Consider the following 14,869-nt stretch of genomic DNA (forward strand, 5'->3'; position numbering starts at 1 on the left):
GGGTAGTTAGAACACAAGAAAGCGTCTTTTTGCGAGACTGACCTTGAAAAAGGTCATGTCTCGTTTTGTTTTGAATTTTCTCAATGGCAATATTAATCTGATCATTCTTGTAGCCCCTCTCCTTGAACTTTCTTTGCGTCTCAGCCATATTTCTGTCGAAATGTGATTGTTTTTTGCAAATTATTTTGATTCGACAGAATTGGCTGTAGGGCAAACTATTTTTCAAGGGAAGTGGGTGACAACTATCAGCCCTCAACAAACTGTTACGATCAGTAGGCTTCCTGTAAAGATCAGTGTATAGAACATTATCTTCACACAAGATCAGAAGATCAAGAAAACTGATTTGACGTGTGTCAGATTGCATAGTAAATCTCAAATGATCAGAACAGGAGTTAAGAAAAGCATAGAATGCCTGGAGCTGTTTTGCATCACCCCTCCATAGAACAAAAATATCATCAATATACCGTTTCCAAATATTGATGTGAGGCAAGAAAACATTTTTGAGAGGATTGAAAATAGACTGTTTCTCCATGTAACCCACATACAAATTAGCATAGTTATGAGCCATGGGGGATCCCATAGCAGTATCATTCGTCTGTATAAAGAAACCATTTAGAAACATGAAATAGTTATGCGTGAGTACTATTTCAGCCAATATTATAATGCATGCACTGGAAGGTAGTTCTTTAGGGTCACGTTGCAGAAGAAAATGTTCCATAGCTTCAATACCGCCCTCGTGTGGAATATTTGTGTATAACGACTCAACATCAAAAGTAACTAACAAGGTATTCTCAGGGAGAGGATCAAGAGATTCAATGATAGAGATCATACTGCTGGTGTCCTTTACAAAGGAGGGGAGCTGTTCTGCGAGTGGTCTAATAAAAAAAAGTCAACAGTAGTAGATAGAGGGGCCGTTACTGCATCAATGCCCGCTACAATAGGGCGCTCTGGAGGTTGTGTAACATTCTTGTGTAATTTCGGCGTATAGAAAGTGACAATTTTAGGGTGTTGAATAGCCAAAAAAACATGTTCTTTTTTGGTTATCTGACCAGAACTTAAATACACATCTAGGACAGTAAAGATAGTATTCTAAAATTGGGAAGTAGGGTCACTTCTGAGTTTCTTGTAAAAGGTGTTGTCAAGCAGCTGTCTATGACACTCATGTACATAAACTGTCCTATCCATGAGTACAACCGACCCACCCTTATCAGCAGGACGAATAAGGACTGACGTATCGGATTGTAAATCAAGCAAAGCTTGTTTTTCATCCTTAGGTAAATTATGGAAAGATCTGGACCCCTGTTTATTCTTAAGGAGATGTTCAACATCATTTCCCACAATTCTGCAATATAGAGTGATTGCGATTGGCTGGAGGTATAAAATAACTCTTGCTTCTAAAAGGAGTCGGAGTATGTGTAGGAGAGCAACCTACTGGTTCAATAGAAGTGTCAGAATTAGGGGAGCTAAAGTATTCCCTTAAACGGATGTTTCTAAAACACTTAAACATGTCTACCTTAACATCAAAATCGTTGCACTGGGTTGTAGGCACAAAAGATAACCCTTTATTAAGCAAAGAGACATGGGCAGGGCTCAATATCTTGCTTGATAAATTAAAGACACTCAGTCCCGTGGGTTCTGGGACCGTATGAACGGTCTCCTCTGCCTCTGATAGTCGTTTCTTCTTACCCCGTCTGGTGCGGAATCTCGTCGATGCGCGTGCCTGCGGCCACCTCCGCCCTTCCGTCCGTCCAGTCTCTCGTTGAATAAAAAACTACCACTGGAAGCCGATGAGGCGCTGGTTGTAGAGCGTTGATCAGACAAGGGTGGATCGAAGTAAGCGGCATTCCTCCTGCGTCTGTCATGGAGAGGGGGAGCAGGACCTCTTTTGTCAGGGTTTCTCCAGAAGTAGACTTTGCCATCGGCATTGTCTTTTTTGTCTTGGTTGAAATTCTTGATTTTAAGTTACTTTATTTCTGTAGACAACTTGTCCTGGAGCGCTTGGTAAGTTTTCATCAGTTCATTGAATATGCCATCATCATTAACAGCTATTTGTAGAGCTGTGCGTTTGTCTTTAATCGTGTTATCCATTTCAATAAAATCCTTCTTCAACAATTAATGTCATTAAATCAATAGAGCATTTGTTCAGGATGGCACACCAGCGCTCACAGAAATCATCTGTGTGCTGTCCCAATGATGGTTCTTTTTGCTACCTGAGTCCCCGTTTCACATTTTACACTCAGAACTACACTTTTAATAGCCTATATTTGTTTAAATAGATGGACTATGAAATGTTTGGTAGGGCAACAGAGGACAAGGGGGATCGTTTTATTTTAAAATATTATCAACAACCACCATTTGAATACAATGATTTTGTATTTTCTTTTTCCCTTTTAACATTGGGTAAAAATATGTTTAATGTATATTTGGATTTTCTGTCCACTCATAATAACGTTATTATAACGGAAGATTTATGATAAATGACGTGGAACCATTAAAGCTAATCCAAAACGAACAGGGGCGGGGTTGAACATGTTTAGGGATTTCCTGGTTACAACATAAGGTGAGTTTCTAACTAGCTAGGTGAGTTTCTAGCTACATTGTCAGGAAAGTTTGATATAAAATGCTAAATGTAATGGATTAGCACATGAGTTGACAGAATCTGTAGATTAAGTAAGTAGATTTTTCAGATGCATCTACGTTTTCACGGCGCAAACAACTGTTGTTATTTAGTTAGCTAGCTAGTAACGTTAGCTAGTTTAGCCAGTTAATCGACTGTAGTGTTTCCAGTAGTTAAACTCGTCTATATCGTAAAGATCCATGAAAACAAGAAAGAGCTTTTTGGTCTTAATTGAAGGTTAGGGTTTGGCATAATGTTAGCAGTGTGGTTACGGTTAAGAATCATATTTTAAGAAGATCAGCTGTAGAAATAGGCTGGGTTTATGACTTTGTGGCTGTGGTAACTAGTGACGACCCGAGTGTAATGGCCAAATCAGGCCTAAAGTTGCTTGAGCTACTTAGTCAGATGAGTCAAAGCTAGACCCACTTGCTATATATTCACAACAAGGTATTAGCTAACGTTAGTTTTAGACTTATCTTAATTAGTCTGTGAGGGAAGCATTATGGCTGTGGGGATCAGTGGCAAAATTTCTGGAATTCTCAGTTTCCCAAATCCACTTTGATTGGAATTGGAAAATATTTACAAAATGTTAATAGCTAGCTACCTACAATAATAGTATGCAATCAAATATGGTCACTCACCTGGCCTAGTGGCTTACTGGGAATGAGAACTAGGCTAGATTTCTACTTCCCCTTGACATCAACTTTCTGTATCTGACATCTTCTCTTGTTGTGATCTGTGAAATGAGTAGTTGAGGGAACTCTGTGAAATATGCAAATTATGTACTCATTCTCCTTTTATTTTGTAACATTTTAGGATAATTTAATTCTAGATTTTCTGTTAACACCATTATCTGGCGAGGGACAAGCCATAGGCCCAGTTCCTTTAGATTCCTTTCCTCTATTAAGCATCAATGTTTTCTGTATCAAGCCTGTATCAAGCTTCAATGTCCAATGCTCATCATGTGTAATCCTCCCGTTCCCTCAAGATGAATGTGGGCGTGGCTCACAGTGAGGTAAACCCCAACACGAGGGTGATGAACAGCAGAGGGATCTGGCTGGCCTACCTGTTGTTGGTCACCGTGCTGCACGTCGTCCTGTTGAGCATCCCTGTCCTCACGGTGCCTCTTGTCTGGACCCTCACAAATGTCATCCATAATTTGGTCAGCCCAAGTATTTATAGTTTGTTTATCATTTTTCCAATCAAATGTTCTAATTTAAATACATTTCTATTTCAACTACATAATGAAAAATGAGGGCTTGTATTATGACATTGTAATGACTAATGAGTGTGTCTGTTGATCTAATAGAGGTGTGTTTATGCGTGATCTGTCCACCACAGGTGATGTACTTATTTCTGCACACGGTAAAGGGCACTCCTTTTGAGACACCGGACCAGGGCAAAGCTCGCCTACTCACACACTGGGAACAGATGGACTACGGCATTCAGTTTACATCCTCACGCAAATTCCTCACCATCTCACCCATTGTGCTGTAAGACTGAAAATCTGTACATACTAGATTTTGTTATGTTAAGTTTTCCTTATGGCTTGCAATGATAAATTAATGTGGAAGAGTAACTATTTAATTATTGCATCCTTGTTTGTTATGAGCATTGAATAATAACCCTAAACTAGCTGTTAATTCTTCAGGTATATTCTTGCCAGTTTCTACACCAAGTACGATGCCACACATTTCCTGGTCAATACAGGCTCTCTCCTCAGCGTCCTCCTTCCAAAGCTGCCCCTGTTCCATGGAGTACGAATATTTGGGATCAATAGGTATTGACTAACACAGGTGGATAATATCAGATTTATATTCTATTTATGTGTACTTTACTTGTGAGGTCCAGAGGCGGAAGTGAATAAGAAATGTTTGGTAACTTTATGAGCTGTTTGAAGGGCATTGTTGTTTTTATTGCACAGTTCATTTTCGCTCTGTGACTAAAAACAAAGAACCAAAATGCACTGAACGCCAAGCTATATGATTAAGAGTTACTGAGTGCCTCTGCTTTATTTCATTTAATTTATTTTCGTTATATGACATTCATGATGTATGTGTGCAATGTGCTTGTATCCTCAAACCATTACTTTCTCTTTTTGTCAGATGACATGTATTTGACGTTGGTTTCTAGAAAGAGCTATATTGTGAACGTCATCACCTTCAAACCTAAGTCTTTATAGGATGACTTGTATATGTCCACACATTGGAATGTGTGATTACATAGTTTAGGATAGTGGCATCTATATAAATCTAATGTTGGATGTCATACAAATTGAATGTTGCCAGTCTTTGCAGTGCCTTAAATGTTTCACTTGGCTGATACATTTTTTCCATTTAGTTTGGTAACAATCAATCCATGTGATGACACTTATTGGAGGTCAATGTCCATGTGAGCATTCTCAATAAATTATAGTGTCTAATAATAAACTTTCAATATCAGGATTGATTTGTCAGTGTAAATCTAAATACTTTGTATGGAAATTTGGGGTACATCCCGGGGCATACATCATTGTCATTTTGTGTACAAACACAAGTGTAGCAAATTAATAGATACACCCAAGACAAAGAAAATTGTTGCATTGATTGTTCTCATCTAATTCCATAATGCTCCAAGTGTGAAACCTAAGGGGAGTGTTCAGCAGTGAGTGACAACAGCAGCACAGGAGTAAAGTGACGTTGCAGGGGACTGAGGGGTCAGACCATCATGTAAATTCTCAGATTACCTGTGTAGGCGTGGCTGTGAGGATTCTGGGGAACTCCACACACTTTATATGAGGCCTGTGTGGAGGAATATACCAATTCCTATGATGTGCTGATAGACTGGAGGGATGCCCCCCCCCCCCCCCCCCCAAGACTATGACCATGTTTTCATTGGAGTGATGAGGTTAGGTGGTGTGCTTGCTCTCTTCTGGGGGAAGTAGCATAGGGGAAATGGTGTCTTGGATAATAATTTGACTATGCTGTCAAACATACCATTTTTTTAAACCTGGGTCACATTTTCAAAGGTAGTGTAAATCAAAAGTGTTGCACCACCTGGCTTGTGAATTGCAGCTAACAGGAATCCATAATGAAAACCTGGTAATGTTGAAGGCTGTCAAGGTAGAAATTAGAGTTAGACAAGCGGGGATGTTTGTCCCAAAATACCAGAGGATACCCAATGATGACCCTAGTCATCTTTGAATATCAGCCTGATACCAAGTAGCCATACCTCCTGGATACCATATACAGGGGTGTAAAGTACTTAAGTAGTACTTTAAAGTATTTTTACTTAAGTAGTTTTTGGGGGTATCTTTACTGTATATATTTTGACTACTTTTACTCCACTACATTCCTAAAGGAAATATGTACTTTTGCCACCCATACATTTTCCCTGAAACCCAAAAGTACTCATTACATTTCAAATGTTCAGACAGGACAGCAATATCGTCCAATTTACACACCTATCAATATAATGCGTTGTCATCCCTACTTCCTCTGATCTGGCGGACTTAACACAAATATTGTGTTTGTAAATTATGTCTGAGTGTTGGAGTGTGCCCGTCTGTAAAAAATAAAAAATAACATTTGGGCTGTCTGGTTGCATTTACTTTTGTTCAAGTATGACAATTGAGTACTTTTTTCACCACTGTACTTAAGTATGTTTAAAACGAGATACTTTGACCTTTACTCAAGTATTTTTTTACTGGGTGACACTTTTACTTTAGTCTTTTTCTATTAAGGTATCTTTACTTTTACTCAAGTATGACAATTGAGTACTTTTTCCACCACTGACCAGATACATGTAGATATCTCCATTTACAACCATATTACCTGATGATTAGCCAATCATTTACCCTAAAACCAGCTAATAAAGCAATAGGTACTCGAAAATGGTTCTACTTCCAGTTTTTTTATTTTACAACCATTGATTTGATGCATGCCTTTGAACTACTACATGCAAAAATCACCACGCCGGTATTGACTATGGATATAAATAGCATTGTTAGACACAGATTTCCATCATTATTGACAGAATTTCTGAGTATAGGTTTTTGTCTGAAGTATCCTAGAAGTTTCAAATAAAGCTGCATGTTCCTGGATGTTCCTTTATGGTTTCTATGAAACCACAACTCCTTATAAAACTAGAGATATTTTCCCCAAATTATAAAATAAAATATTCAGTTTGGACATCATTTTCAGAAATCTGTGCACTTACTCATCAGTAAAACTTGGGGGATTTCATGTAACTGTCCTAGAGAAGCTTGAGAACCACTGAAATAAAATTAGGTGGGTAAAGATACGTCTATGCTGCAAGTAATCAAACCAGAAAACTGAAGTACACAGTATATAGATAAAGAAAAGGTATATTGCACCCGCTGTTGTTTGTGTAGAGTAGTTTCAACATAACTCATACAGACTACATCATTCTTTTGAGGGTTTTCTACTCTGTATTCCCCTTCTACAGGCAACAGGCTAGTGGAAATGTCTCAAGATTAAGTGGCGTTTTACAATATCATGAATTTATTAACATCCACATGATTATTTACAGTTTCAACCTTTTAGTTGATAAAGAACAAGATGGACAGGGTGGTCCTGATCCTAGATCAGCACTCCTACTGAGAAGCTTTGGCCCAGATCTGTATAGGTATATGCAAGACAAATTACACAACATAATACAGAATTGCAGCCAGGATACTAAAGTACAATATCTCACAGTATAAAAAATATTATCCATTTCAACACGTTTTGTCTAAAATAAAAATAAAATAAAGGCAATGCTTGTGGTATGAAACCTAGAAATCTCAGTACAAATAAAACAAGAAAAAAGATTCAAGTTAAAAATAACTAACAACCATTTTGTGATGTGTCACACACGTCAAAGAACGATTAAACTACTTGCAATGATATCCTTAAACATTACATATATAAATGGTATCCTTAAACATGAGTATATATATATATATTATATATACACACACACACACACACACATACTCAATCAATGGCTGTTAACATGCTGCTTCAAATACCAAAATACACTGAACAAATATGTAAACACAACATGTAAAGTGTTGGTCCCATGTTTCATGAGCTGAAATAAAAGATCCCAGAAATTTTCCATATGCACAAAAATCTTATTTCTCTCAAATTCTGTGCACAAATTTGGTTACATCCCTTTTAGTGAGCATTTCTCCTTTGCCAAGAGAATCCATCCACCTGACAGGTGTGACTTATCAAGAAGCTCATTAAACAGCATGATCACTACACAGGTGGAACTTGTGCTGGGGACAATAAAAGGCCACTCTAAAATGGGCAGTTTTGTCACACAACACCACAGATGTTTTGAGGGAGTGTACAATTGGCATGCTGACTGCAGGAATGTCCACCTGAGTTGTTGCCAGAGAATTGAATGCTGATCTCTCTACCATAAGCCACCTCCAACATTGTTTTAGAGACTCTGGCAGTATGTCCAATCGGCCTCACAACCGCAGACCACGTGTAACCATGCCAGCCCAGGACCTCCACATCTGGCTCCTTCAACTTCAGGATTGTCTGGGACCAGCCACCCGGACAGCTGATGAAACTGAGGTGTATTTCTGTCCGTAATATATCCCATTTGTAGGGAAAAACTAACACGGATTGGCTGGGCCTGGCTCTCAAGCAGCCCACCCATGGCTGCACCCCTGACCAGTCATGTGAAATCCATAGCAGAGGGGCTAATGAATTTATTTCAATTGACTTATTTCATGATATGAACTGTAACTCAGTAAAATGGTTATAGTTGTTGCATTTATATTTTTGCTCAGTATACTAACTTATTCCCAACAGATGTCAGCTATGAAATCATTTCCTGTTTACGTCAACGCGTTTCACAACGCAAAAAGTCAGTTATTTAACATCAAAAATAAGACCAAGAAAACATTTTTACATTAAAACATCTCCAAAATTGTGCCCTGGCCATTTACTAATGAGGAAAGATAGCAAAATAATGTTCGGTCATTGCTCCCAGAAAATGAAATGCCAAACATTCTTAGTCTTCATAAACTTGACGAATGACTTAGCAAGCTGATTTGCAAGAATATTCTGATATAACTTTATTTTTTTAGAAAGACTAGCATGAAATGTGCATTGTCTAATTGACTCAATAACCAAAACCCATACTGTACCCAAGCTTAGCTTTCTTAATGAAATCGAAAATCTAGTTATTTCTGCTTGTTTATCAATGTTAGCTAGCTACCTCATTAATCCTGCTTTGTAGTATACCCCTGCGGTCAAGTTTCTCAGCTGAAATTAAAACACTGGGATAAATCCAAACTTTATAAATATGCCCCTAACTCGAGGGAGTTCTCCACATGAATTAGATTTACATTTTCAGTTCAGTACATTGCACTCAGGGCCTGGCTTTAAGTGTCAATTTACAAAACTGGTGGTTGCCATCAGCAATCTACAGTAGGATCTATGCCTCAACTTAGATGCAAGACATTCTCACAGGCATACTAATGCCAAGATTCCACTATCTCCTGGTGATTCATGAACACCTGTCTTCGGGTTGGAGGAGAGCTGTGAGGGTTAAAGGCCAGTCAGCACTTTGCTCCATCAACCTTGCTGCTACAGGGAAAAACACCCATCTATGCATCATCACAAGACTCTGTCATTCCACCCAAGGTCTCCTCTTTTCAAACCGTTCACCATATTCTCCTCATCATTGTCCTCATCCGTGTCAAAGAAATCATCCTCAAAGAAGGATCCATATTCCTGTGCATGCACAGAAACCTCATTTGATATCAGGTGAGGTGAGCCCTCCACAAAATCTGCAAACCTGTGGATCAGACAAAGCATTTTCTTTATTCCAAGCTACTATACCACACTGACACACATTTTTAGTTAAAACAATGAATGGGAAAGAGACAGTTATATGACTAGTTGACCTAAAAAGACAAACATCACCCCCAGACCAGAAGCTAGCTTTTCGATCCAGCAGTAGCCAATGTACATTTGACTTGTTTAGAGCACAGACAACCAGGGGTTAATACCAGATTATTAAAAGCAGAATGAACATCATTAGTCAGTATTTCGATGCAACAACGGTCTGTCACCTTTTTGGGGACTGAAGTCGAGAGACTGTCTTCCAGGTGCTGAAGTCTGGACTGCTGCAGTACTTTCTCAGCTCCTCCAGGGCATGTTGCGTCTCCTCCTCCCCCTGTTTCTGGAACTCTTCTTCAGTCAGCAGTCGACGAGGCTCTGGCTTCCAGCGTAGAGTTGGCTTGACCTTACTGCACAAGAGGATTGTACACCATAACAGCAGCCGACAACATGTCACTTGACACCAATACAGGAATGTACACATGTTACCTGGAGAGTAGTACTACAAACTAACACCTACTGCCATGCAAGAAGGAGCAATGAAACAGGGTACTCCAGGTTCTTAGAGCAGAATGTAGCAATGATGGTGGCCAACGCCACTTGCTGAACCTGGATACCAGCATAGATCAGCAGCAGGCCAAAAAACTGCAGCGTCCAGGACAGGATATTGATACTCCTCTCCTCCACAAGAGGGCCATGACGATAGCACACAGCAAAACTGATAAACCCAACAACTGCAGCATAGCCTAGGGCACACAGACAAACAATTCATGTAACTGTTCCTATTACAAACTTGGAGCAATGGTTGTGAACTAATAACAGATGTTAAAAGTTTGAGAGGCAATGTAGTTCTCAGAGTTTGTTGTGATTGTGTTTAATACAATCAATATTTACCAAAAGCCACGTGCCAGTGCTCTTTCAGAATCAGCTGCAGGTTCCTGAACACAAGCTGGATGACGTAAACAGAGAAGGACCAGCCACCAACTATCACCACGTAAAATGGGCTTTTCTGAGAAAAGAAAAAGATGATATGGGTTGTGAAATCTAAACATATATTTGTATGACTCTCACACACATTATAGAAATCAGAAAGGTCACCAAAACATTAACTATCTGGGTACTCTGACTTGTTATTGCTTTGTTCAAATCAAACTGTTAGTAGTGGGTGTGATTAGCTATGAGACTGATATAGAAGTTTTGACTTCTTACCTTTGGCAAAAACCGTGCCATGATGAAGATGAGAATGATGAGGGAGGCAATCATACCTGTGCTCATGCCAGCAGAGTAATAGAATACCTGACTCCTGTTAGATAGCAACAAAAAAACATAGCCAATATTATCTGGACCATGTCATTTATATAGAGGGGGTAAAATGTGAACACAATCCATTTAGTTACCTGCTGAGCGAGTCAGCAAAGATGAACAGCAGCACTCCAGCCAAGAATGTCACAAATAGGAAAATGTCGAACTCTGTGGGAGTGAAGCACAGACAGCAAAGATAACACAAAATGAATGGGTAATAGACATGTAACTAACTAAGCAACCCCACCTTTCCCTTTACTTACTTCGTGTGGGCTTTACAGTGTATATTGCTACAGGGTCGATGGGTTTGATCTTGAAGCAGGTCTTTGGGCTGAACAGGCTGATGCTGAGGGTGGTTTCATTGGTCTGCTCATGCATTAGGTACTGCACCAGACCCCAGACACTGAAATGTTCTAGCTCCTGCAGCTTCTCCTCATCCTCCACAACAGTTACCTTCAGCTGTTTTGAGCTCCATACTCGAACCTATCGGCAATACAACACAAGTATTAGCTACACCCAAATACACACACACACATACATACATACATACATCTTTAAAATAAGAGACTTATCATCGAACCCTGAGGTCCGATCTGTTTGTGCCATCATGCCAACCCTTTTGTCACTCTAGCATTGGACATGACAAGAGCACAAATAGACCTGGGAAGAAAAAAATTGTTCTCTTGCCTGGATTCTTGTCCATGTTTCCTTCCAACCTGGGACAATGGGGTTGAGATAGCAGTAGTGATTTGACCCTGTTTTGGCAGACTCTTGGCCATCTTTGATATTGACTATGTTGATCTTACTTCCTGTGAGAATGATAAGATGTTAGGGTCAGCTTCGTGCATTTACTATCCAGCAAATCAAATTGTATTTGTCAAATGCACAGGATACAGCAGGTATAAGCAGTACAGTGAAATGCTTAACCAGCTAGCAAACTCTCCTCAACAATGCAGTAATATTAAATCACAAGTCAGCACGGACTGTATTCACCAGTAAACTTCTGTATGCTTTACACATCTGCTAGCAAACCAACTAAAGCTGGACATTGGCTTTCATAGGACTGGACTTAGCTAGTTATCCAGCTAGTAGTAACTACTACTAGCAAGTGGTAACTAACGTTACTACTAGGTTATGTAACGTTAGTGAGCCACCAGAAATAAACCACGAACTATTTGGCTAACGAGGTTAGCTGACTAGCTAGAAAAGCAAGCTGACGTTGTGGAAAGTGAAGGGCGACACCAGCTGGCTTGCTAACTAGTTTCTGGTAACAGCTCAACTTTCAATTAATCTCTTAGAATTAAAATGTATTAGTTCATGTCTAATCACCTGGCTACTGACAGACTAGCTAACGTTAGCAGACTGGCTAGATAGTTCACCTGGGAGAGTTAACGTTTGCTAGCTCAGTTCATATAAGCCTTGTTAATGCCTTGGGTCTCAAGAACAACAGTAACTACGCTAGCTGGCCTCATCGTAAACGAAAAGTTCGCCTCTCACATTTCATATTGGCTATCAAATTCCCCGAACAAAATGACCTAGCTAGAAACAACTCTACCTGAGGTTGGTGGCGTACTTAATATACAAAAAAGCACAATTATAAAAACTATTTCGGAGAGAGGTCCATTTTTCCATTTCAGGAATCCCGCCATGACAGACGACTATATAGAAATCACATGGTTCTTGTTACAACAACTAACCAATCACATAAGTAAACTGTTCCGATACGTTGAAGATGCGAAAATGGCATGAATGTTTATGAATTTGTAAAAAAATATATATGGGAAATAAGACATTATGGGGTATATTTTCTAATTATGATGAGTTTATTTGAAATAATTTAGGTAAATAAATCACACGTCTTTGTGTGAAATAAATACGAAAGAAATCTCGTATGCATCACAATCCAGAAATGACAACATTTCCGGTTGTCTCTTTCTGCCACAGGAGGCCCTCCCCGTAACGTTAAAATAACTGCGGGAAAGCAGTGCCCGGCAGGCGAGGCAAACAAAGGACAGTGTGTGCCGGTTTCCAATGGCAGAGATGCAGCGTCTAATAAGCGTGACTAACAAACATTGAATAATGTCTCCCTGAACAAAAGGGATCAAATTAAAAGTAACAGTCAGTATCTGGTGTGGCCACCAGTTGCATTAAGTACTGCTCATGGACACCAGAGTTGTCAGTTCTTGCTGTGAGATGTTACCCCACTCTTCCACCAAGGCACCTGGTGGGGGGGACATGCTCAATGGGATTGAGATCTGAGCTCTTGCCTGGCCAAGGCAGAACACTGACATTCCTGTCTTGCAGGACATCATGCACAGAACGAGCAGTATGGCTGGTGACATTGTCATGCTGGAGGTTCATATCAGGATGAGCCTGCAGGAAGGGTACCACATGAGGGAGGAGGATGCATTTCCTGTAACGCATAGCGTGGAGATTGCCTGCAATGACAACAAGCTCAGTCCGATGATGCTGTAACACACCGCCCCTGGACATGACGGACCCTCCACTTCCAAATCGATCCCGCTCCAGAGTACAGGCCTCGGTGTAACGCTCATTCCTTCGACAATAAACGTGAATCCGATCATCACCCCTAGGTGAGACAAAACCGTGACTCGTCAGTGAAGAGCACTTTTTGCCAGTCCTGTCTGGTCTAGCGGCGGTGGGTTTATGCCCATAGGCTAAGTTGTTGCCGGTGATGTATGGTGAGGACCTGCCTTACAACAGGCCTACAAGCACTCAGTCCAGCCTCTCTCAGCCTATTGCGGACAGTCTGAGCACTGATGGAGGGATTGTGCGTTCCTGGTGTAACTCGGGCAGTTGTTGTTGCCATCCTGTATCTGTCCCACAGGTGTGATGTTGGGATGTTCTGATCCTGTGCAGGTGTTTTTACACATGGTCTGCCACTGCGAGGACGATCAGCTGTCCGCCCCATCTCCCTGTAGCTCTGTCTTAGGCGTCTCAAAGTACGGACATTGCAATTTATTGCCCTGGCCACATTTGCAGTCCCCATGCCTCCTTGCAGCATGCCTAAGGCACGTTCACACAGATGAGCAGGGACCCTGGGCATCTTTCTTTTGGTGTTTTTCAAAGTCAGTAGAAATGCCTCTTTAGTGTCCTAAGTTTTCATAACTGTGACCTTAATTGCCTACCATCGGGAAGCTGTTAGTGTCTTAACAACCGTTCCACAGGTGCATGTTCATTAATTGTTTATGGTTCATTGAACAAGCATGGGAATCAGTGTTTAAACCCTTTACAATGAAGATCTGTGAAGTTATTTGGATTTTACGAATTATCTTTGAAAGACAGGGTCCTGAAAAAGGGGCGAAGTTCATTCATAAATTTTTTTTGCTGAGTTTACCACATCCCTGTTTGATGTTGTAAATTATCACATCACATAACATAAAGGCCTTTATTCACAGGCACTTCATTTTCTGCTCCTGTGCTGACCAGTTGGTCCCTCAACTCAGATGGTAACTACCACGGATTAGTCCTTTAATGTAGGCCTAAGTGGTCGTCAATGAAAGACCATAGAGCTCGGTAGAGCTCACTCGTCCTAAAACCTGGAAATGAGTTACCTCTGGTTCGTTCAACCATCCCTATGGGGAAAATGAATTGGGAAAGAATAGGGTTTTGGGATGAACGCCAAAAGTAAGTCCAAACCAGGCTTAGGAGATCTCCTATGTTTTGTTCTATTAGATAATATCAGTCAGTCAACATTACCTTTATGAATGATGAAGCCTTTATGTGCTTTTTCAAAATGACATAAATGCTTAAAATTCACAGAAATGTACTATAGCTGATGGCGATTATCTCATAGAACAAAACATATAAGATCTCCTAAACCTGTTACCGCAGACCTTATTTTTCGCGTTGATCCAAAAACCCTACAAAAACGTAATTCATTTCTCTATAGACCTTGTCCAACGAACCATGGCGTAGTTAGTGCCTACAAAAAGATGCCATTAGCCTAGCGGTTAACTGCTTCCCTGGGCACGGATGATGTTGATTAAGGCAGCACCCCGCACCTCTCTGATTCAGAGGGGTTTGGTCAAATGTGGAAGACTAAATGCAGTTGTGCAACTAACTAGGTATTCCCTTTTAGGAT

The 14,869-nt window shown here is 40.2% G+C and overlaps 2 protein-coding genes across 6 annotated transcripts; one reads left to right on the forward strand and one right to left on the reverse strand.

The window, feature by feature from the left end:
- Nucleotides 1-1,852: 1,852 nt before the first annotated feature.
- Nucleotides 1,853-5,061, forward strand: LOC110532542 (ORM1-like protein 2). Of its 5 annotated transcripts, none has more exons than XM_021616527.2 (4): nt 1,864-2,001; nt 3,606-3,779; nt 3,959-4,110; nt 4,269-5,061. In XM_021616527.2, the coding sequence occupies exons 2-4, from the start codon at nt 3,606-3,608 to the stop codon at nt 4,402-4,404; spliced, it is 462 nt and encodes a 153-aa protein (XP_021472202.1). In that variant the 5' UTR covers nt 1,864-2,001; the 3' UTR covers nt 4,405-5,061. The 5 variants fall into 5 exon arrangements, with proteins under 5 accessions (XP_036844442.1, XP_021472202.1, XP_021472203.1 ...); XM_021616528.2 differs by lacking the exon at nt 1,864-2,001 and adding an exon at nt 2,515-2,560; XM_021616530.2 differs by lacking the exon at nt 1,864-2,001 and adding an exon at nt 2,553-2,580.
- A 3,260-nt stretch (nt 5,062-8,321) lies between these two features.
- LOC110532543 (nuclear envelope integral membrane protein 1) lies at nt 8,322-12,473 on the reverse strand. Its single transcript, XM_021616531.2, has 9 exons — nt 12,320-12,473; nt 11,452-11,573; nt 11,028-11,247; nt 10,860-10,932; nt 10,672-10,765; nt 10,357-10,471; nt 9,983-10,208; nt 9,696-9,872; nt 8,322-9,418 (listed from the first exon to the last, which is right to left on the reverse strand). The coding sequence occupies exons 1-9, from the start codon at nt 12,411-12,413 to the stop codon at nt 9,238-9,240; spliced, it is 1,302 nt and encodes a 433-aa protein (XP_021472206.2). The 5' UTR covers nt 12,414-12,473; the 3' UTR covers nt 8,322-9,237.
- Nucleotides 12,474-14,869: the final 2,396 nt, after the last annotated feature.

This window comes from Oncorhynchus mykiss, chromosome 9, assembly GCF_013265735.2.
Source record: "Oncorhynchus mykiss isolate Arlee chromosome 9, USDA_OmykA_1.1, whole genome shotgun sequence".
In the NCBI taxonomy this organism is placed as follows: domain Eukaryota; kingdom Metazoa; phylum Chordata; class Actinopteri; order Salmoniformes; family Salmonidae; genus Oncorhynchus; species Oncorhynchus mykiss.

Coding starts and splice junctions, on each gene's coding strand:
- LOC110532542 (XM_036988547.1), top strand. CDS start 1,861: ATGGAGAGGGGGAGCAGGACCTCTTTTGTCAGGGTTTCTCCAGAAGTA. Junction 2,002..3,605: donor AACTTGTCCTGGAGCGCTTG/GTAAGTTTTCAT, acceptor CGTTCCCTCAAG/ATGAATGTGGGCGTGGCTCA. Junction 3,780..3,958: donor CAAATGTCATCCATAATTTG/GTCAGCCCAAGT, acceptor TGTCCACCACAG/GTGATGTACTTATTTCTGCA.
- LOC110532543 (XM_021616531.2), bottom strand. CDS start 12,413: ATGGCGGGATTCCTGAAATGGAAAAATGGACCTCTCTCCGAAATAGTT. Junction 10,933..11,027: donor CACTGTAAAGCCCACACGAA/GTAAGTAAAGGG, acceptor TCACTCCCACAG/AGTTCGACATTTTCCTATTT. Junction 9,873..9,982: donor TTGCTCCTTCTTGCATGGCA/GTAGGTGTTAGT, acceptor CCTCTTGTGCAG/TAAGGTCAAGCCAACTCTAC.